The following is a 21504-nucleotide window of genomic DNA, read 5'->3' as shown; positions in this document are numbered from 1 at the left end:
CTGTAAACTCCTCGTGGCTAGGGATCATGTCTACCAACTATACTCTATTGCACTTTTCCAAGTTCTTAATACAGTGCTCTGTACACAGTCAATCGTATTTATCGAACGCTTACTGTGAGCCGCACATTGTACTCTGCACATTACAGATTTGGCAGACATGCTAACCTACCCACAAGGAACTCACAGTCTGGAGACTGTACTGTACTGCATATAAATACCATTGACTGAAAAACCTTCTCCTCTCCCCAGGGTAAAATTCACTGCTTGAGAAAACAGTCAATCTCTTTAGCACCAATGTCCCTGCCTCCTTCCTTCATCCCCAATGATCTGGCCTCCTACTTCATTAATAAAATTAAATCCATCAGGTCCGACCTCCCCAAAGATACTCCCCCACCTTCTCCAACCCCCCGGCTGTCAACACTGTCTGCAACTCTCCCATCCTTCCCAGCAGTATCCTCAGAGGAGCTCTCCTCCCTCCTCTCAAGTGCTACTCCGGCCACCTGTGCTTCGGACCCCATTCCCTCTCATCTCATGAAATCTCTCGCTCCATCCCTTCTCCCCTCCTTAACTTTCATCTTCAACCACTCACTCTCCACTGGGTCCTTCCCCTCTGCCTTCAAACATGCCCATGTCTCTCCCATCCTAAAAAAACCCTCTCTTGACCCCACCTCACCTTCTAGTTATCGCCCCATCTCCCTCCTACTATTCCTTTCCAAACTCCTTGAAGGAGTTATCTACACGCGCTGCCTCGAATTCCTCAACACCAACTCTCTCCTCGACCCCCTCCAGTCTGGCTTCCGTCCCCTACATTCCAGGGAAACTGCCCTCTCAAAGGTCACCAATGACATCCTGCTTGCCAAATGCAATGGCTCATACTCTATCCTAATCCTCCTCGACCTCTCAGCTGCCTTCGACACTGTGGACCACCCCCTTCTTCTCAACACGCTATCCAAACTTGGCTTCACAGACTCCATCCTCTCCTGGTTCTCCTTTTATCTCTCTGGTCGTTCATTCTCAGTCTCTTTTGCAGGCTCCTCCTCCCCCTCCCATCCCCTTACTGTGGGGGTTCCCCAAGGTTCAGTTCTTGGTCCCCTTCTGTTCTCGATCTACACTCATTCCCTTGGTGACCTCATTCGCTCCCACGGCTTCAACTATCATCTCTATGCTGATGACACCCAAATCTACATCTCTGCCCCTGCTCTCTCCCCCTCCCTCCAGGCTCCCATCTCCTCCTGCCTTCAGGACATCTCCATCTGGATGTCTGCCCGCCACCTAAAACTCAACATGTCCAAGACTGAACTCCTTATCTTCCCTCCCAAACCCTGCCCTCTCTCTGACTTTCCCATCACCGTTGACGTCACTACCATCCTTCCCATCTCACAAGCCCACAACCTTGGTGTCATCCTCGACTCTGCTCTCTGATTCACCCTTCATATCCAAGCCATCATCAAAACCTGCCGGTCTCAGCTCCGCAACATTGCCAAGATCCGCCCTTTCCTCTCCATCCAAACCGCTACCCTGCTCGTTCAAGCTCTCATCCTATCCCGTCTGGACTACTGCATCAGCCTCCTCTCTGATCTCCCATCTTCGTGTCTCTCCCCACTTCAATCCATACTTCACGCCGCTGCCCGGATTGCCGTTGTCCAGAAACGCTCTGAGCATGTTACTCCCCTCCTCAAAAATCTCCAGTGGCTACCAACCAATCTGCACATCAGGCAGAAACTCCTCACCCTCGGTTTCAAGGCTCTCCATCACCTCGCCCCCTCCTACCTCACCTCCCTTCTCTCCTTCTACTGCCCAGCCCACACCCTCCGCTCCTCCACCGCTGATCTCCTCACCGTACCTCGCTCTCGCCTGTCCCGCCATCGACCCCCGGCCCACGTCATCCCCCTGGCCTGGAATGCCCTCCCTCCCCACATCCGCCAAGCTAGCTCTCTTCCTCCCTTCAAGGCCCTACTGAGAGCTCACCTCCTCCAGGTGGCCTTCCCAGACTGAGCCCCCTCCTTCTTCTGCCCCCTCCCCCTCTCCATGCCCCCCGCCTTACCTCCTTCCCTTCCCCACAGCACCTGTATATATGTATACATGTTTGTACGTATTTATTACTCTATTTATTTATTTATTTTACTTGTACAAATATATTCTATTTATTTTATTTTGTTAATATGTTTGGTTTTGCTCTCTGGCTCCCCCTTCTAGACTGTGAGCCCACTGTTGGGTAAGGACCGTCTCTATATGTTGCCAACTTGTACTTCCCAAGCGCTTAGTACAGTGCTCTGTACACAGTAAGTGCTCAATAAATACGATTGATTGATTGATTGATTCTGAGGTTTCTGAGATGGGAGAAAAAGAGTGGCCGATCAGTTACTATGGTCCCAGAAGCACAGACGGGAACAGCTCTGATGGGTCGGGGCAGAGGCTGGGAGCAAGGAAGGAGAGGGCAAATTGGGGTTGGAAAATTGAAACGGAGCCAAAACCATGGGTCAGCTTGTGGTTCCCTGTCCGACAACGTTGTCACGTTATGTCTGTGCCTCAGTGGGACGCGGAGTACGAGGAACAGAGGAGTGTGCAGAGAGCCAAGAGAATTAGAGAGCTCAGCTGAGCTGAGGGAGTAAGTTCTGCTGCTCCTGCTCCTCCTGCTCCTCCTCCTCGGCACGGTGTAGTGGCTAGAGCACAGGCCTCGGAATCAGAAGGGCGTGGGTTCTAATTCCGACTCGGCCACTCATCTGCTGTGTGACTTTAATAATAATGATGGTACTTGTTGAGCGCTTACTAAGTGCCAAACACTATTCTCAGCGCTGGGGTAAATACAAGATAATCAGGTTGTCCCATGTGGGGTTCACAGTCTTCATCCCCATTTTACAGAATAGGTAACTGAGGCACAGAGAAGTTAAGTGACTTGCCCAAAGTCACACAGCTGGTAAGTGGCGGAACTGAGATTAGAACCCACGACCTCCGATTCCCAAACCCGGACTCGTTCCACTAAACCACGCTGCTTCTCTAGGCAAGTCACCTCACTTCTCTGAGCCTCAGCCCACTCATCTGTAAAAGGCGGATTGAGACTTAGCCCCACTTGCGACAGGCACTGTGTCCAACCCGATTTGCTGGTAAAAATAATAATAATTGTTCAGCGCTTACTATGTTCCAAGCACTATTCTAAGCTCTGGGGAGATACAATTCTACAATACAATAGCTATAATTCTATTTGTTCTGACGATTTTGACACCTGTCTACATGTTTCGTTTTGTTGCCTTTCTCCCCCTTCTAGACTGTGAGCCCATTGTTTGGTAGGGACCGTCTCTATATGTTGGCGACTTGTACTTCCCAAGCGTTTAGTTCAGTGTTGTGCACACAGTAAGCGCTCAATAAATACGATTGAATAAATGAATACAAGGTGATCAGTTTGTCCCACAGGGGGCTCACAGTCTTCATCCCCATTTTCCAGACGAGGGAACTGAGGCAGAGAAGTTAAGTGACTTGCCCAAAGTCACACAGCGGGCAAGTGGCGGTGTCGGGATTAGAACGCACAACGTCTGACTCCCAAGCCCGGGCTCTTTCCACTAAACCACGCAGCTTCTCTTGCATCCGCCCGGGCGCTCAGTACAGCTCCTGGCACACAGTATGCGCGTAACAAATACAATTATTATTATCACGATTACTTGACTTCTCTGGGCCTCAGTTACCTCATCTGTAAAATGGGGATGAAGACTGTGAGCCCCCCCCCCCCCCCCCCGTGGGACAGCCTGATCACCTTGTAACCTCCCCAGCGCTTAGAACAGTGCTTTGTACATAGTAAGCGCTTAATAAATACCATTATTATTATTATTATTGTTATTATTATGAAGACGCCCTGCTGACGCTCCTTCTCGTCCAACCTCTGTTAAGGCTGCTGCTAGGCAACCACCCCCGCAGCGGGAATCAGAGGTGTCTAAGTCACTGCCTGTTCGTTTCCATCCGTCTCTTTGGCTTCTAAATTCCCCCTCCTGCCAAGGATGTATTATCCATTTTAGCGCTATCCCTTAGTGTCCGAATTCGGTGGGCATGGAGTTTCTTTTCCTGCTTTCCGTCCTTCTTTGATTCAGGCGGCCCGAGGGTAGCCCCGGCGTTGCCGGGCAGAAGAAGACGCGGCCCCGGACCGGTCCCTGGGCCGCTTCCGCCCTCGCCCGCGCGATGGGCTCGGAGATGGAGCCGCTGCTCCGGGCCTGGAGCTACTTTAGGCGCAGGAAGTTCCAGCTGTGCGCCGACCTGTGCACGCAGCTGCTGGAGAAATCCCCCTACGATCAGGTCGGTGGAGGTCGCCCCCCGCCAACGCCAGGGGGTCCGCCCGGCTGGGGCCGGCCCGGGACCGGCTCCCGCTCCAGCTCCCCAGGCACACACGACGGCCCGGGGGAGGAGAGGAAGAGATGGCTCGGGGCTTGGAGATCGGGGCTGGGGGCTCAGAGATTGTCCCGCCATCGACCCCCGGCCCACGTCATCCCCCGGGCCTGGAATGCCCTCCCTCTGCCCATCCGCCAAGCTAGCTCTCTTCCTCCCTTCAAGGCCCTGCTGAGAGCTCACCTCCTCCAGGAGGCCTTCCCAGACTGAGCCCCTTCCTTCCTCTCCCCCTCGCCCCCCTCTCCATCCCCCCCATCTTACCTCCTTCCCTTCCCCACAGCACCTGTATATATGTATATATGTTTGTACATATTTATTACTCTATTTTATTTGTGCATATCTATTCTATTTATTTTATTTTGTTAGTATGTTTGGTTTTGTTCTCTGTCTCCCCCTTTTAGACTGTGAGCCCACTGTTGGGTAGGGACTGTCTCTATATGTTGCCAATTTGTACTTCCCAAGCGCTTAGTACAGTGCTCTGCACATAGTAAGCGCTCAATAAATACGACTGATGATGATGATGATAGGGGCTCCGGCCTCCGGGCTCGGAGATCGGGGCTGGGGGCCACTGGCTCGGGGCTGGGGGCTTGGAGATTGGGGCTGGAGGCTCGGAGCTCCTGGCTCGGAGATTGGGGCTGGGGGCTACTGGCTCCAGTAGCCAGTACTGGCTACAGGCAGAAACTCCTCACCCTCGGCTTCAAGGCTGTCCATCACCTCGCCCCCTCCTACCTCACCTCCCTTCTTCTCCAGCCCAGCCCGCACCCTCGCTCCTCTGCCGCTTATCTCCTCACCGTGCCTCGTTCTCGCCTGTCCCGCCATCGACCCCCGGCCCACGTCATCCCCCGGGCCTGGAATGCCCTCCCTCTGCCCATCCGCCAAGCTAGCTCTCTTCCTCCCTTCAAGGCCCTACTGAGAGCTCACCTCCTCCAGGAGGCCTTCCCAGACTGAGCCCTTTCCTTCCTCTCCCCCTCGTCCCACCTCCATCCCCCCATCTTACCTCCTTCTCTTCCCCACAGCACCTGTATATATGTATATATGTTTGTAAATATATATTACTCTATTTTACTTGTACATATCTATTCTATTTATTTTATTTTGTTAGTATGTTTGGTTTTGTTCTCTGTCTCCCCCTTCTAGACTGTGAGCCCACAGTTGAGTAGGGACTGTCTCTATATGTTGCCAACTTGTACTTCCCAAGCGCGTAGTACAGTGCTCTGCACACAGTAAGCGCTCAATAAATACGATTGATTGATTGAGGCTCGGAGCTCCTGGCTCGGAGATTGGGGCTGGGGGCTCGGAGATTGGGGCTGGGGGCTACTGGCTCGGGGCTGGGGGCTCGGAGATTAGTAATAATAATGATGATGGTGTTTGTTAAGCGCTTACTATGTGTAAAGCACTGTTCTAAGCGCTGGGGAGGTTACAAGGTAATCAAGTTGTCCCACGGGGGGCTTACAGTTTTAATCCCCATTTTACAGATGAGGTAACTGAGGCCCAGAGAAGTTAAGTGACTTACCCAAAGTCTCACAGCTGACAGGTGGCGGAGCCGGGATTTGAACCCATGACCTCCGACTCCAAAGCCCGTGCTCGTGGCTGCGGGCTCTTGGCCCGGGGCTGGGGGCTTGGAGACTGGGACTGAGGGCTTGGGGCTCGGGACTGGGGGGCTCCTGGCTGGGAGGTCGGGACTGGGGGCTCGGAGATCGGGGCTGGAGGCTCCGGGCTGGGGGCTCGCCGGCCATCACTTCGTGTCTCTGTGCAGTCCTCGGAAGCGCCACCTCCACCAGCCCTTCTTGCAGTCTCAATGCTAAACCCCAGACTAAGCCCCCTTCCCCCCAAACTAAAGCCCCCATCCTCAGCCCGCCCCACCTCTGCGTCCCCCAGACTCGCTTCGTTCGCTCTTCCCTCCTTCCTCCCCGCCCCACAGCACTTATGTGTTATATCTGTCATTTTATTCATTGATACTGATGCCTCTTTACTTGCATTGATGTCGGGCTCCCCCCTCTAGACTATAAACCCGTTGTGGGCAGGGATTATCTCTCTTTATTGCTGCATTGTACTTTTCAAGCGCTTAGTACAGTGCTCTCCACACGGGAAGCACTCAATAATAATAATAATAATGGCATTTATTAAGCCATTATTAAGGGGGAGAGAGCAGGGGCAGAGATGTAGATCTGGGTGTCATCAGCGTAGAGATGATAGTTGAAGCCGTGGGAGCGAATGAGGTCACCAAGGGAGTGCGTGTAGATTGAGAACAGAAGGGGACCAAGCACTGAACCTTGAGGAACCCCCACAGTAAGAGGATGGGAGGGGGAGGAGGAGCCTGCAAAAGAGACTGAGAAAGAACGACCGGAGAGATAAGAGGAGAACCAGGAGAGGACGGAGTCTGAGAAGCCAAGGTCAGATAGCATGTTGAGGAGAAGGGGGTGGTCCACAGTGTCGAAGGCAGCTGAGAGGTCGAGGAGGATTAGGATAGAGTGTGAGCCGTTGGATTTGGCAAGCAGGAGGTCATTGGTGACCTTTGAGAGGGCAGTTTCCGTGGAATGTAGGGGACGGAAGCCAGACTGGAGGGGGTCGAGGAGAGAGTTGTTGTTGAGGAATTCTAGGCAGCGCGTGTAGACAACTCGTTCAAGGAGTTTGGAAAGGAATGGTAGGAGGGATATGAGGCGATAACTAGAAGGTGAGGTGGGGTCAAGAGTGGGTTTTTTTAGGATGGGAGAGACATGGGCATGTTTGAAGGCAGAGGGGAAGGAACCAGTGGAGAGTGAGTGGTTGAAGATGGAAGTTAAGGAGGGGAGAAGGGATGGAGCGAGAGATTTAATGAGATGAGAGGGAATGGGGTCCGAAGCACAGGTGGCCGGAGTAGCACTTGAGAGGAGGGAGGAGAGCTCCTCTGAGGATACTGCTGGGAAAGATGGGAGAGTAGCAGGGATTGTTGAGAGCCGGGGGGTTGGAGAAGTGGGGGGAAGAGACTGGGGAGGTCGAACCTGATGGATTTAATTTTGTTTTTGAAGTAGGAGACCAGATCGTTGGGGGTGAGGGAAGGAGGAGGGGGAGGAACCGGGGGCCTGAGAAGGGAGTTGAATGTACGGAAGAGCTGGCGGGGGTGATGGGCATGGGGGTCAATAAGGGAGGAGAAATAGTTTTGTCTGGCAGAAGAGAGGGCTGAGTTAAGGCAGGAAAGGATAAATGTGAAGTGAACGAGGTTGGCATGGTGTTTAGACTTTCGCCAGCAGCGTTCGGCAGCTCGAGCATAAGAGTGAAGGAGGCGGACGGGGCAGTGATCCAGGGCTGTGGGTTAGTGGTACGAGAGCGGCGAAGGGAAAGGGGAGCGAGTGAGTCTAGCTGAGTAGAAAGGGTAGAGTTGAGAGCAGTAATCTGATCATCAAGACTGGGTAGAGAGGAGAGGGTGGCGAGGTGGGGTGTGAGGCGCTCCGAAAGATGGGTGGGGTCCAGAGAGCGGAGATCTCTGTGAGGGAGTAATACGGATTTACAGGGGAAAGGAGTGTGAGTGAGGAGGCAGGTGAGAAGATTATGATCAGAGAGAGGGATTTCAGAGTTGGTGAGGGTGGACACAGTGCAGCGGTAGGAGATGATGAGGTCGAGGGTATGACCAAGTTGGTGAGTGGGTGAGGTGGGGTGCAGGAAGAGTTTGGCAGCATCAAGGAGAGATAGAAGGTGGGCGGCAGAGGAGTCGTCAGGGATATCCATGTGGATATTGAAGTCTCCGAGGATCAGAGTGGGCATGGAGAAGGAGAGAAGGAAGGTGAGAAAGGTGTCAAAGTCGTTAAAGAAGTTGGAAGTGGGGCCGGGGGGGGCGGTAGATGACGGCTACAAGAATCTGGAGGGGGTGGTAGAGGCGAATAATGTGGGCTTCAAAGGAAGGGAAGGAAAGGGAAGGGGGAGGAGGGATAGTGCGAAAGCGACATTGGGGGGCGAGAAGGAAACCGACACCTCCTCCTTTTCCGGTGAGTCTGGGGGAGTGGGAGAACAAGAGGCCTGCACTGCAGAGAGCAGCAGAAGAGACCGTGTCGTCTGGAGCCACCATGTTTCAGTTAGGGCGAGGAGGAGTAGAGAGCTGGAAAGAGATAGGTCCATCATTAAATATATAAATATAAATATAATATTATTATAAATATAATAATAATTATTATTATTATTATCATGGGGTTTGCACCCCATTCACCCCCCAGCTCTGATGATCTATATATCCTCCACCCACCTCTTCTCTATGAGACTGTCCTAAATGTCAGTCTCATAGGGGTAACTGAGAACTGAGGCAGGAAGATTGGGGGACATGGGGGGAAAAATGAAAGTATTGGGGAGAGACGTAAAGTGATGGTTGAAGTTAAGCAGTTATTTGAGGGAGAAGAGCAATGAATTGGGAGAAGTGCGAAGGTTGGCTAGAAAGTTCCTGTGGGGGTGTGAAGAGACTAGTAAATCTTGAGGAAGAGAGAGACTATTGGGTTGGGGGCTGTTTCCACTGCTAATCTGGTGACTGGGGAGAGGTAGAGTGTGTGAAACACACAAGACTGGAGCTGAAATTGGAAAAGAATGTCAAGAATTTTAATTCCTGCCATCACAAAAGAACCTTGGACAGCGCTGGCTCTGATGCCTGCATAGTACGTATAGACCGAGGGAAGGAGATAAGAAAAGAGGCGTAAGAGGGGCTAAGAGGTGTGCAACTAGAACATGTCTCTTGGATGGTGAGCTGCCCTTGAAGAAGAAAAGATAACTTTCAATGCCATTCTTTTGTCCAAGTTGTCCTGTTCGCTGACAGTGAGATTGTAACCATTGAGCGTGGGAGTGTCACTGAGTTAATATGTGGATCGATATGTTATCAACAACCCATGCCAAAGTAGAGATGATGGTTGAAACCCAAAGAGAAGCAGTGGGACATAGTGGGAAAAAACCACAGGTGCGAGAGTTAGAGGACCTGGGTTCTCATCCTGGTTCTACCACTTGCCTGTTGTGTGACCTTGGGCAAGACACTTAACTTCTCTGTGCTTCAGTTTCCTCATCTGTAAAATGGGACTTAGACTGGGAACCTGGGACAGGGACTGTGTCTGACCTGATTAACTTTTACCTATCCCAGTGCTAGAATAGTGTTTGACACAGTAAGCACTTACCAAATACCATAAAAAAGTGTACACTTTGATCCATGCTTGGCATATAATAAGTGCCTAAGAAATACTCAGTTTTTTTAAAAAAACAAAGAGCAATGGGTTACAAAGAAATTAGGAAGCATTCAGGTTTTGAGGATGTAAAGTGCAACGAAGGTAGATAGAAGCTCTGTTAGTTGCAAGAGGCACAGATAGACCTCCTACCTGTCAGTTTGGAACATGCCCCCTCCAATCCCCCCCCCAATCAAAAAAAAGTATATGTGTAAAACCAAGAATGCTCTGTGAAAACTTTGTTCAGAATGGGATGTAGCAGGCTTAAAATAGAATAGTGGGTGTCAGTTTGTTCTCTGAGGAAACAAACAAGAAGTAGGAGAAAAACTATTTTAGACAATGTGTATTGTTGATTATGTTTTGATGGTGAAGAGATAGTGCTCCTTTTGCTAGGAAGTGATGCTGATGATGAAAGTATAGGTACAGAAAGCCCTGGGACTTACAAAACAAGTGAATTCTGAAAATTGCATCCAGTCAGAAAGTGGTTGGAACCAATTTTCTCATATAAACAATATTATAAATGGAGGATTGGTTCTCAAACTTAGGTCAGATACTATTTTAACCAAGATACCTTAAGATTGTATACCTAGTCAGTTGTTAAGGGTATGGTACAGGTTCATTAATTTAATGTATTCAGCTGCCATTTCTACAGAGACGATTCCCAAATATACTTCTTCAGCCCTGACCCCTCTCTATCTCGCTAGTGTCACATTTCCTCTTGCTTTCAGGGTGTCTCTACTTGGATGACCTGCCATCATCTCAAACTGAACAGGTCCAAAACAGAGCTCCTCATCTTCCCACCTGAACCCTCTCTTCCCCACAACTTCTCCATCACTGAAGGCAATACCTGCATCCTCCCTTTCTCACAAGCCCACAGATTTAGTATTATCCTCTACTCACCCTTCTCTTTCAACCAACATATTCAGTCACCAAATCCTCTAGGTTCTTTCTTCACATTTCTAGAATCTGTCCTTCCTTTCCATCCAAACTGCTTCCGTACTGGTCCAAGCACTTGTCCTATCCCACTTCAACTAATACATCAGCCTCTTCCCCACCCTGTCCATATTTCACTCTGCTGCAAAATCATTTTGCATGTGTCTCCACATTTCTCAATTGTTGCCCGTCCATCCATAAAAAAACAGAAACACCTTACCATTGGCTTTAAGGCATTCAATCAGTTCTCCCTCTACTACCTAATGATAATAATAATAAGAAGAATTGTGGTATTTGTTAAGTGCTTACTATGTGCCAGGCACTCTGCTAAGCACTGGGATAGAGACAAGATAATCAGGTTGGACACAATCCCCATCACACATAGGGCTCACATTCTTAATGCCCATTTACAGATAAGGGAACTGGAGTCCAGAGAAGTTAAGTGACTTGTCCAGACATGTGGCAGAGCCAGGATTAGAACCCAGGTCCTTCTGACTCCCAGGTCTGTGCTCTAGCCACTACGCTACACTGTTCACACTGTTGCAGGCTAAACACACGCCTGTGATATCAGCTATCAGGTGTTGCCGTCTGCCTCCACGCGTCCGGCGCAGTGGGGAGACGGGCACTCGCAATGAAAGAACGCAGGCCAGGCGAGTCTCAAGGTGGACAAGGAGACTGTTTATTCAGCACACTGTGGAGGATTTTATACAGTGAGGAGCCTCAAGGGAGTCAGGGGACAGGCAGATGACTGCAAGCTTATCAGCAAGGCTGAGCTTATCAGCAAGGCTGAACTTATCAGCAAGATTGAGCTCATCAGCAAGACTGAGCTCATCACCAAGGCTAAGCTTATCAGCAAGGCTGAGCTCATGCCTAGATCTGCACGTTCCCATTCTCAGAACAGCATCAAGTTATTCATCTAGCAGTCTGACTTCCTTCATTTCTCCTTGTAAGTCTTCCTGTGAGCACAGAAGGCCAGGTGGCCTGGCTTACTACCTAGGCCCAGATGTTAGGTCTGCCACAATCAGGACCCTTTTGCAGCTGCCATTTTCAAAAATATCCATCATCTGGTCACAGCCAAGCCTCCAACCTGTCTTTCCATGGCCGAACATTTTCTCCACTTGTCGGAATCTCCAGGCCTTGGAATGCAGTTATTGGTCAGAATGTGGAGTGGGTGGGATGTTTGTTCCTTTAAAGGTGGATGTTAACTCCCCTCCTTCAAACTCCAAAGGTGAAAACATAATCATTTGTAAATTTCCACCCACTTTTGCATGCCGGTCATGTAGCCATGAAGCCTGGGATTCTTTTTCTACCAAAGTCCTTTGGTTCTGTGGGAAATGAGTGATCATGTCTCAGGTATTCAAAACTAGAGAAATTTTGTGGTGGTGGTAGGGAAGCTGGATGAGAACCTAATGGACTCAAACCGGCACTAAACTAATGAAAGTCAAAGGAGGAAGCAGCGGGATGTTGGCTGTTGGATTTCCTTGACTCAAATCATCGCTCCTCAGCTCTTCCATTTTTACCCCCTAACCACACTTATTTACTGGGCAGTTAGAGTACTCCTATAATGACTCAGTGACTTAGCTGAGTAACGTCCCCATTTTGATTCTGTTCTCCAGTCATTTGGGGCCCAATTGATAAAACTTCCCAGAGTCCACCCCAAGCTCATAGAGTGCAGAGCAACTGCTGATCTGCATTTGTGGCGGTCCACAGTGTTCCAGCTCCCCGACAGCTGCCAGGATGCGGGACGGTTGCTAACTCTTCCAAGGGAGAGTAAAGAGACCAAAAAGCCAGAATTCATGGAATGCTTTGTTCAAAAGGTTCACTCATCTCCCACTACAGCCCCACTCTTGTACACTACAACCCAACCTGCTAACACCAAACTACTTACTGTACCTCAATCTCGTCTCTCTGATTGTCTATCTCTTGCTTACATCCTTCCTTCAGCCTAGAACTTCCTACTTTTTCGTATCCAACAGTCCACCTCTCTCCCCATCCTCAGAGCACTACTAAAACCATATCCACATCTCCTTCAAGCAGCCTTCCCTGATTAACCCCTCATTACCCCACCCTATCCTCCCTTCCAAGTCACCTAGGTGTTTGGGTCACTACTGGCGAAGCTAGTTGATACTCACCCTACTCCCACAGTACTTACATACACAACTTTATACTTTGTTCCTTCCCTTAGTTGTAATTATTTTAGTGTCTGTCTTCCCCAGTCTGTTGTAAGTTCCTTGAAGGCAGGGAATGCTGTTACATTGTACCTGCCCTGCATACATAAACACTCAATAAATACCATTGATTGATTGACTTATATTGAGTCAGAAAAGTTCCACGAAAGGGAAGCAACTTGTACTTCATTGGAAGTGGAATGGACAAATGGATCCTCTCTGGTGCCTCCCTTTCCCCTCACCCCAGGCCTTTTCCATTGTTTCCTCATTTTGTAGCAGTTCCTAAGAGCACTCTTTCACTCCTCCTCAGCCCATGCACCACAGCTACTACCATAGTGTTGTAAATCTGTGAAAATATGAATTTAGAAACATTGAAATTAACATAAGCTCATTGTGAGCAGGGATCATATTTGCCAATTCTGTTGTATTGTACTTTCGAAGTGCTCAGTAGTTCAATTCAATTCATTTGTATTTACTGAGTGTTTACTGTGTGCAAAGCACTGTACTATGTGCTTGGGAAAGTACAATATAACAATAAACAGACACATTCCCTGCTTACAATGAGCTGACAATCTAGAGGGCAGACAGACATTAATATAAATAAATGAATTACAGATATGTGTGTAAGTGCTGTGGTGCTGGGAGGGGGATGAATAAAGGAGCAAGTCAGGGTGATGCAGAAGGGAGTGGGAGAAGAGGAAAGGAGGACTTAGGGAATACTCTTGCAGGAGAGTAGAGTGCTCTGCACACAGCAAATGTTCCATAAAATACCACTGATTGATTGATTTAAAGTGATGTTTGTTTAACTCAAAATATTTAAAGTTGAAGACTTTCTGAAAAAGCCACTTTGAAGTTTTGCTTGTAATAGTAACAACATCAATAGTACTTATTGATTGCTTATTCTGTGAAATACACTAATACACTGTACTGTTTGGAGAGTACAATGCAGCTAATAGACATTATAGCTGCCCTCAAGGAGCATACAATCTAGAAGAGGGAAATAGACACAAAAATAAGTTACAGGTAGGAGAAAGGAAAAAATAGAGGAAGCAGGTCCTCTGACTCTGTAGTCAGAGGACCTAGGGTTCTAATCCTGGCTCTGCCAGTTGTCTGCTATGTGTCCTTGGACAAGTCATTTAACTTTCCTGTGCCTCAGGTACCTCATCTGTAAAATGGGGATTAAGTCTGTGAGTCCCATATGGGATAAGGGCTGTGTCCAAACTGATTAACTTGTATTTACCCTAGTGATTAGTACAGTGCCTGGCACATATAGTAAACACTTAACAACAACCATTAAAAATGTAAAGAATATGGACATGAGGGAAGTAGAAGAGTGTCAGTACCTAAATGCTTAAGTGATGCCAAAAGTGAGATGATTCAATATTAATCAGAGAAGTCCTCTTGGACATGTGATTTCAGAAGTGCCTTGGCAATGAGGAGGGCAGTGGCCTGCCAGATGTGAAGGGGGAGTGAGTTGCAGGCAGAAGGGAGGGAGTGAGCAAGAGGTCCAGCTGTGAGAGACTTGAAAATAAGGCAGAGTGAAGAGGTTAGCTCTATTGGAACCAAGTGTACAAGCAGGGATGTGGTGGGAGAGGAGTGAGGAGAAGTAGGGGGAGAGAGTGCCTTAAAGCCAGTGGTCAGAAGTTTCTGGTTTAGGAATTGGCAACCATTGAAGGCTTTTGAAAGTGGGGAGATAGTGGAGAGTGAAGTTTTAGAAAAAATGATCTGGTCATCAGAATGACATTCAAGCTCTCATCCTATCCCGTCTGGACTACTGCACCAGCCTTCTCTCTGATCTCCCATCCTCGTGTCTCTCTCCACTTCAATCCATACTTCATGCTGCTGCCCGGATTATCTTTGTCCAGAAATGCTCTGGGCATATTACTCCCCTCCTCAAAAATCTCCAGTGGCTACCAATCAATCTGCGCATCAGGCAGAAACTCCTCACCCTGGGCTTCAAGGCTCTCCATCACCTCGCCCCCTCCTACCTCACCTCCCTTCTCTCCTTCTACTGCCCAGCCCGCAACCTCCGCTCCTCCACCGCTAATCTCCTCACTGTACCTCGTTCTCGCCTGTCCCGCCGTCGACCACCGGCCCACGTCATCCCCCGGGCCTGGAATGCCCTCCCTCTGCCCCTCCGCCAAGCTAGCTCTCTTCCTCCCTTCAAGGCCCTGCTGAGAGCTCACCTCCTCCAGGAGGCCTTCCCAGACTGAGCCCCTTCCTTCCTCTCCCCCTCGTCCCTCTCTCCATCCCCCCATCTTACCTCCTTCCCTTCCCCGCAGCACCTGTATATATGTATATATGGTTGTACATATTTATTACTCTATTTATTTATTTATTTATTTATTTTACTTGTACATTTCTATCCTATTTATTTTATTTTGTTGGTATGTTTGGTTCTGTTCTCTGTCTCCCCCTTTTAGACTGTGAGCCCACTGTTGGGTAGGGACTGTCTCTATGTGTTGCCAATTTGTACTTCCCAAGCGCTTAGTACAGTGCTCTGCACATAGTAAGCGCTCAATAAATACGATTGATTGATTGATTGATTGATTGACAGTATGGCCAGAAGACGGGAGAGACTGGAGGCAGAGAGGTCTGCAAGGTGCCTGATGCGGTAGATGAGTTGTGGGATAATAATAACTGTGGTATTTGGTAAATGCTTTCTGTGTGCCAAGCCCTGAACTAAAAGCATTAGGAAAGGTACAATACAGACAGATTGGACACAATCCCTGTCCCATGTGGGACTCACAGCCAAAGGGGGAAGAGAGAACAGATCTTTAATTCCCATTTTACAGATGAGCAAGCTGAGGCATGGAAAAATTAAGTGGCTTGCCCCAAGTGACACATCAGGCAAGTGGAGGAGCTGGGATCAGAATCCAGGTCTTCTGACTCCCAGTCCTATGTTCTTTCCACTAGGCCATGCTACTTGGACAAATGCTTGGCCAGGATGGTAACAATTTGAAGAGAGAGGAAGAGTTAGGATCCTTTACTGGGTCTAGCTTGTTGTGGGCAGGAATGTGTCTATTTGTTGTTATAGTGTACTCTCCCAACAACTTACTGCAGTGCTTTGCACACAGTAAATGCTCAATAAATACAACTGAATGAATGAATGAATAATGATTTTAGAAGTGTTGATGGACCTTGGGGAGGATTATTTAGGAGACATTTCATAGTAAATTGATTTCAGTGAACTTCAAGGTATCCTAGATTTGCATCTGCTACTTTGCAAAAGTACTACATTGAAGATAGTTTAGCAACTTTCAGAAATTATAACATTTTTAAAAAGTTCTTAGAAGTGAAAAGTTTGCTTTTGGGGTGTTTTGCAAAGACAAGAGTTGTCTCCATTCTCCTGTGTATTCTTCTTCATCACTACTACACACCAGTAAACTCCTGAATTAGTACTGGCTCAGGTGCTCAGATCCCAGCTGAGTGATGAACTTTGACAATAGGCAATGCAGGAAAAAGCCTGTGTTCCAGGCTGCACCACTGTTTACCTGTTTGTTGCGGGAGAGGCAGCAGTGCCATTGATGGGTCTATGATACACTACCTATGGAAGTAATTCTTCCTCCCCTGGATGGCAGGCTCCCTACCAGATTTTCTTGGTTACCATGACCACAGGATGCAAGAGTGCCTCCATGTGTGTGAGTCACTGAGAGACAATCTGGCCATCAGGAGCATCTCTTCAAACACAAAATGACTACAACTAGTATAGAAATGTCTTGAAACTCACTGGTTGAAACAGTTAAAAATTTCTTACTAAAGAAGATAGAGTTCTCTGACCTGGAACCTTCGTGGAAAAGTTGATTCTAGTGATCCCTCTATCTTGCTCTAAGGGTGGGAGACTCTCAAGGCTCAGTTCTGGATCCCTTTTTATTCTCCATCTACACCCACTCCCTTGGCAAAGTCATTTGCTGCCATGGCTTCAACTACCATCTCTATGCAGATGATTCCCAAATCGACCTCTCCAGCTCTGACCTCTCTCCTCGTCTGCAGTCTCGGATTTCCTCCTTCCTTCAGGACAGCTCTGAGTACCTCAAACGTAGCATGTCCAAAACAGAACTCCTCGTTCCCATTCAAACCCTGTCCTCCCCCAAGTCTTTCCCTTCACTGTAGACAACACCATTCTCCTCTCTGACTCACAAGCCCTTAATCTTGGCATTATCTTTGATTCATCTCTCTCATTCAACCCACATAGTCTGTCACCAAATCCTGTCAGTTCTACTTTCAGAACATCTCTAAAATCTGTTCTTTTCTGTTCATCCAGACTGTTACCACCCTGATCCAGGCACTTATCCTATCCTGCCTTGACTACTGTCTCAGCCTCCTCACTGACTTTCCTGCCTCCTGTTTCTCTCCCCTGTAGTTCTTATTCACTTTGCTGCCTGGATCATTTTTCTAAAAAAACAGCCAGCCTACATCTTCCCACTCCTCAAAAACCTTCACTGGTTTCCCATCCACCTCTGTATCAAGCAGAACCTTCTTACTACCAGCTTTAAAACACTCAATCAGCTCTCCCCTCCTATCTTACGTAGCCAAGTTTCTTACTACATCCCAGCCTGCACACTTCACTCCTCTAATGCCAACCTACTCACTGTATCACAATACCAGCCTACTCACTGTATCTCTATCTCATGTTTCTTGCCCACATCCCCCCATGACCTGAAACTCCCTCCTCCTTCATATATGGCAGATCACCACTTTCCCCAACTTCAAAATCTTATTAAAATCACATCTCCAAGAGGGCTTCAATCAGTTGGTCTATGGTATGTATTGGGCGCTTACTCTGTGCAGAGCCCTGTACTAAATGCATGGCTGAGTACAAAACAAAAGAGTTGTTAGTCATTCTCTGCCCACAACAAGCTTACAATCTAGAGATGGCATTAATATAGTTTATGAATTTGTACGTAAGTACTGTGGAGCTGAGGGTGGGGTGAATACCAGATGCCCAAAAGGCACAGATCCAGGTGCATAGATGACACAGGAGTGAGACAGAGTTAGGGAAAAGAGGAGGAATGTGGGCAGGAGGGGAATGTCTCTCGGAGGAAATGTGACCTTAGTAAGGCTTTTAAAGTGGGGAGAGAGGTCGTCAGGTGTAAATGGAGGGGGAGGGAGATCCAGGCCAGAGGGAGGATGTGGGAAAGAGGTTTGTGGTGAGATCGATGAGATTGGGACACAGTGAGTCCGTTGGTGCTAGAGGAGCAAAGCTTGTGGGCTGGGCTGTAGTAGGAGATCATTGGGGGATGGTAGGACCGGGCAACCTGATTGAGTGCTTTCAAGCAGATGGTAAGGAGTTTGGTGCAGAGGTGGATAGGCAACCACTAGGGGTTCTTGAGGAGTGGGTAATGTGGACTGAACTTTTTCTTTAGAAACTGATCTGGACAGCAGAGTGAAGTATTACCTGGAGAGGGGAGAGACATGAAGCCCGGAGGTCAGTGAGGGGGCCTTTCCCAAGCCAAGCCCTCATTTCCTTTACTCTGTTCCCCTCTGCATCGCCCATTCACTTGGATCTGTACCCTTTAACACTTGGTATTCATCCCATCCTCAGCCCCACACGACTGATGTACATATCCATTCCTCTAGGCGCCATGGGCAGGGAATGTGTAAAGTCAGCTTTATTGTACTCCCCCAAGCGCTTAGTACAGTGCTCTGAACACAGTAAGTGCTCAGTAAATACCAGTGATGGATTCTCGTGCCAACAATTTGTGCCACCCAGACTCTCTCATCCTGCCCAGTTATGGTCCTGCTGGGGCACAGAGAGAAACCAGTGAGTGGGTAGGGAGGGGCAGCACATTGCAAAGCGTACACAGAGGTTTCTTATGTGCAGGACCCATTTATGACCTGTGGATTGGTAGCCCCAGGGCTAATGGCTGTATTAAAGATGTGAAGTTAAAATTAACTTTGAGAGCAAAAGTAATAATAATAATTATGGTACTGGTAAAGCACTTTCTATGTGCCAAAAACTGTTCTAAGCTCTGGGTTACGTACAGGTTAGTCAGGTTGGACACAGTCCCTATCCCCCATGAGGTTCACACGCTTAACCCCCATTTTACAGATGAGGTAACTGAGGCACAGAGAAATAAAGTGATTTTCCCAAGGTCTCACAGCAAACATGTGGCAGAGTTGGATTAGAACCCAAGTCCTTAATGCTTAATGATGTAGTAAAGACTTTTACTCACAGTACAGTTTCAAACTTTTCAAATACTTTTGGAGATGCAATTCTAGTACTACAGTGTTTAAGTCAAACACAATTTAGGAAATTTTCCTCTCAGGGAAAAAATACATGACAAAGAATAAACAATTCACAGAGTAGCATATTCTTTCCTCATTTAGTAATGCTTAATTTAGGCTGAAGAAGTTCAGTGAGATGTAAAAAGGGAAAATTAACCTATGCATTTATTAAGATGAAATATAGGAACATTATCTACTGAACTTAAAATAGATCATCCTGGTTAGTTGCCTAATCTGATGACTGTTCTTTGTGTTCAGTAAGTTAGAAGCAAGGCATCACACCAGTAAGGTACTTCAAGGTCATTTCATAATAGAAAAGAATACCCTAAAATGCCATTCCTCTTAGGTAAAATATATAATTTTATAGAATTTTTGTAGGATTTTAAAAGTTAAAGTTTTAAACTAAAATATATTTTTTATGTAAAAAATGGTTGGCTTTTCTTTAGTGTAAAAACAAGGACACTGATGTTAAGATAGGTCCAATGAAAATGACCCTTATTTATCCCATGATTCAAACTTCCCTAAAACCTCTTTCATTAATAATAATAATGATGGCATTTGTTAAGTGCTTACTATGTGCGAAGCACTGTTCTAAGCACTGGGGAGGATACAAGGTGATCAGGTTGTCCCACATGGGGTTCACAGTCCTAATTCCCATTTTGCAGATGAGGGAACTGAGGCACAGAGAAGTGAAGTGACTTGCCCAAAGTCACACAGCTGACAGTTGGCAGAGGTGGGATTTGAACCCATGACCTCTGACTCCCAAGCCTGTGCTCTTTCCATTGAGCCATGCTGCTTCTCTACAATAAATTTTCATTACAATAAGCTAAACAAAGATCATAATCATTTTCTGACTGGGGAGATATGGTCTAGGTGTGTTCTTGGGGTCAGAACAGTTCCTTTTGTTATAATATTGAACACCACATAGTACAGTAAAATAATAATAATACTAATAGTAATTATGGTATATGGTAAGGGTTTACTATGTGCCAAGCACTGTTCTAAGCTCTAAGTAGATACAAGGTAATCAGGTTGGACACAGTCCCTGTCCCACATGAAGCTCACACTCTTAATCCCCATTTTCTAGATGAGGTAAGTATGGCACAGAGAAGGGAAGTGATTTGCCCAAGGTCACACAGCAGACTAGTGACGGAGCCAGGATTAGAACCCATGACCTCTGACTTCTAAGCCTGTGATCTTGCCACTAGTCCATGTCGCTTCCCATGAGGATTAAGACTGTGAGCCCTATGTAGGACAGGGACCATGTACAACCCAATTACCTTGTATCTACCCCAGCACTTAGTACAGTGCCTGGAACATAGTAAGCACTTAACAAATGTCATAATTATTATTATTATTACTGCCAAATTAACCCCCAGCAGCAGTCACAACTCTCTTTTTTTTATAACAGTATCTGATTAGATCCCTTCCATCCTTCTATTAATCTCTGTTTTAAACTATGTCTATTTCTGCTTGAAGTGACTGCTAAAAATGGGACAGACTGCTTTGTGGCCCAAGAGGGGAGACACATTAAGCAGATTTAGGTGGCAATTTGTAGGCCACAAAGTGGCTTAGGGGAAAGAGCACGGGCTTGGGAGTCAGAGGTCATAGATTCTAATCCCCACTCCGCCACTTATCAGCTGTGTGACTTTGGGCAAGTCACTTAACTTCTCTGTGCTTCAGTTATCTCATCTGTAAAATGGGGATTAAGACTGTGAACCCTACATGGGACAACCTGATTACCTTGTATCTACCCCAGCACTTAGAACAGTGCTTGGCACATAGTAAGCACTTAACATACACAAAACAAAAAAGATTCAAACTTCAAGTACTTTTGGTGATGGTTCTAGTACTGCTGTAGTCCTAGTAGTAGTCTAGTAGTTCTAGTCCTATAGTCTAACAGAAAATTGCACTTTGATAAAATGAAATTGAAGTATGTATCTTTAATTAGATATTTATAGTTCTATGCATATACAGGTGATGTTTTCAGTGGTGTGTATAAATACCAGTGTGGCTAGAATGTCCCATTTTGTGCCAATTAATCTGAGAAAATAATAATTCACTCCCACTGTTTCAACAACCATCCCTAAGTGAATGACTACCAAGTCTACTTCTGCTCCTCCAACCCTCTCTGTGAATATATATACTCATCAAATTGTTGAGGTTCTTTCTTCACGTCTTCAGAACCTGTCCCTTCCTCTCCATCCCAACTGCTACCACGCTGAACTGAGCACCAGTCATATCCCACCTCAGTTACTGCATCAGCCATTTCGCTGACCTCCCTGCTTCCAGTCTGTCTCCTCTCCAGTCCATACTTCACTCTGCTGCTTGGATCATTTTCCTAAAACATTTTTCTGTCCAGTTCTCCCCACACCTCAAAAACCTTCAGTGGTTGCTTATTTCTCTCCCCATAAAACAGAAATTTGTAACCAGTTGCTTTAAGGCACTCAGTCAGCTCTCTACCCCTACATCCCAGCTCACATACTTTGTCCTTCTCAATCCAACCTACTCATTGTGGGCAAGGATGCTCAAGCGCTTAGTACAGTACTCAGCACACTGTAAGCACTCAAATACAATTGATTGATTGATCTCTCTTGCCACTGACCTCTTGCTCCTACCCTCCCTGCCTAGAACTC

General features: G+C 47.3%; 1 protein-coding gene across 3 annotated transcripts in view; it reads left to right on the top strand.

Moving 5' to 3' along the window:
* Positions 1 to 4145: 4145 nt before the first annotated feature.
* The window catches only part of TTC8 (tetratricopeptide repeat domain 8), a 57088-nt gene continuing 39729 nt past the window's right edge, over positions 4146 to 21504 (top strand). For 2 of the 3 annotated variants that reach the window (XM_038750779.1, XM_038750777.1), the window contains exon 1: positions 4146 to 4281. In XM_038750779.1, coding sequence (XP_038606707.1) covers positions 4168 to 4281 — 114 coding nt within the window. In that variant the 5' untranslated portion in view covers positions 4146 to 4167. The remainder of the gene's footprint in view (positions 4282 to 21504) is intronic. The other variant, XM_038750778.1, reaches the window with a different exon arrangement.

This window comes from Tachyglossus aculeatus, chromosome 1 (assembly GCF_015852505.1).
Source record: "Tachyglossus aculeatus isolate mTacAcu1 chromosome 1, mTacAcu1.pri, whole genome shotgun sequence".
In the NCBI taxonomy this organism is placed as follows: domain Eukaryota; kingdom Metazoa; phylum Chordata; class Mammalia; order Monotremata; family Tachyglossidae; genus Tachyglossus; species Tachyglossus aculeatus.
The sequence above is the reverse complement of the archived record's forward strand: the minus strand, read 5'-3'. Positions and strand labels throughout refer to the sequence as shown.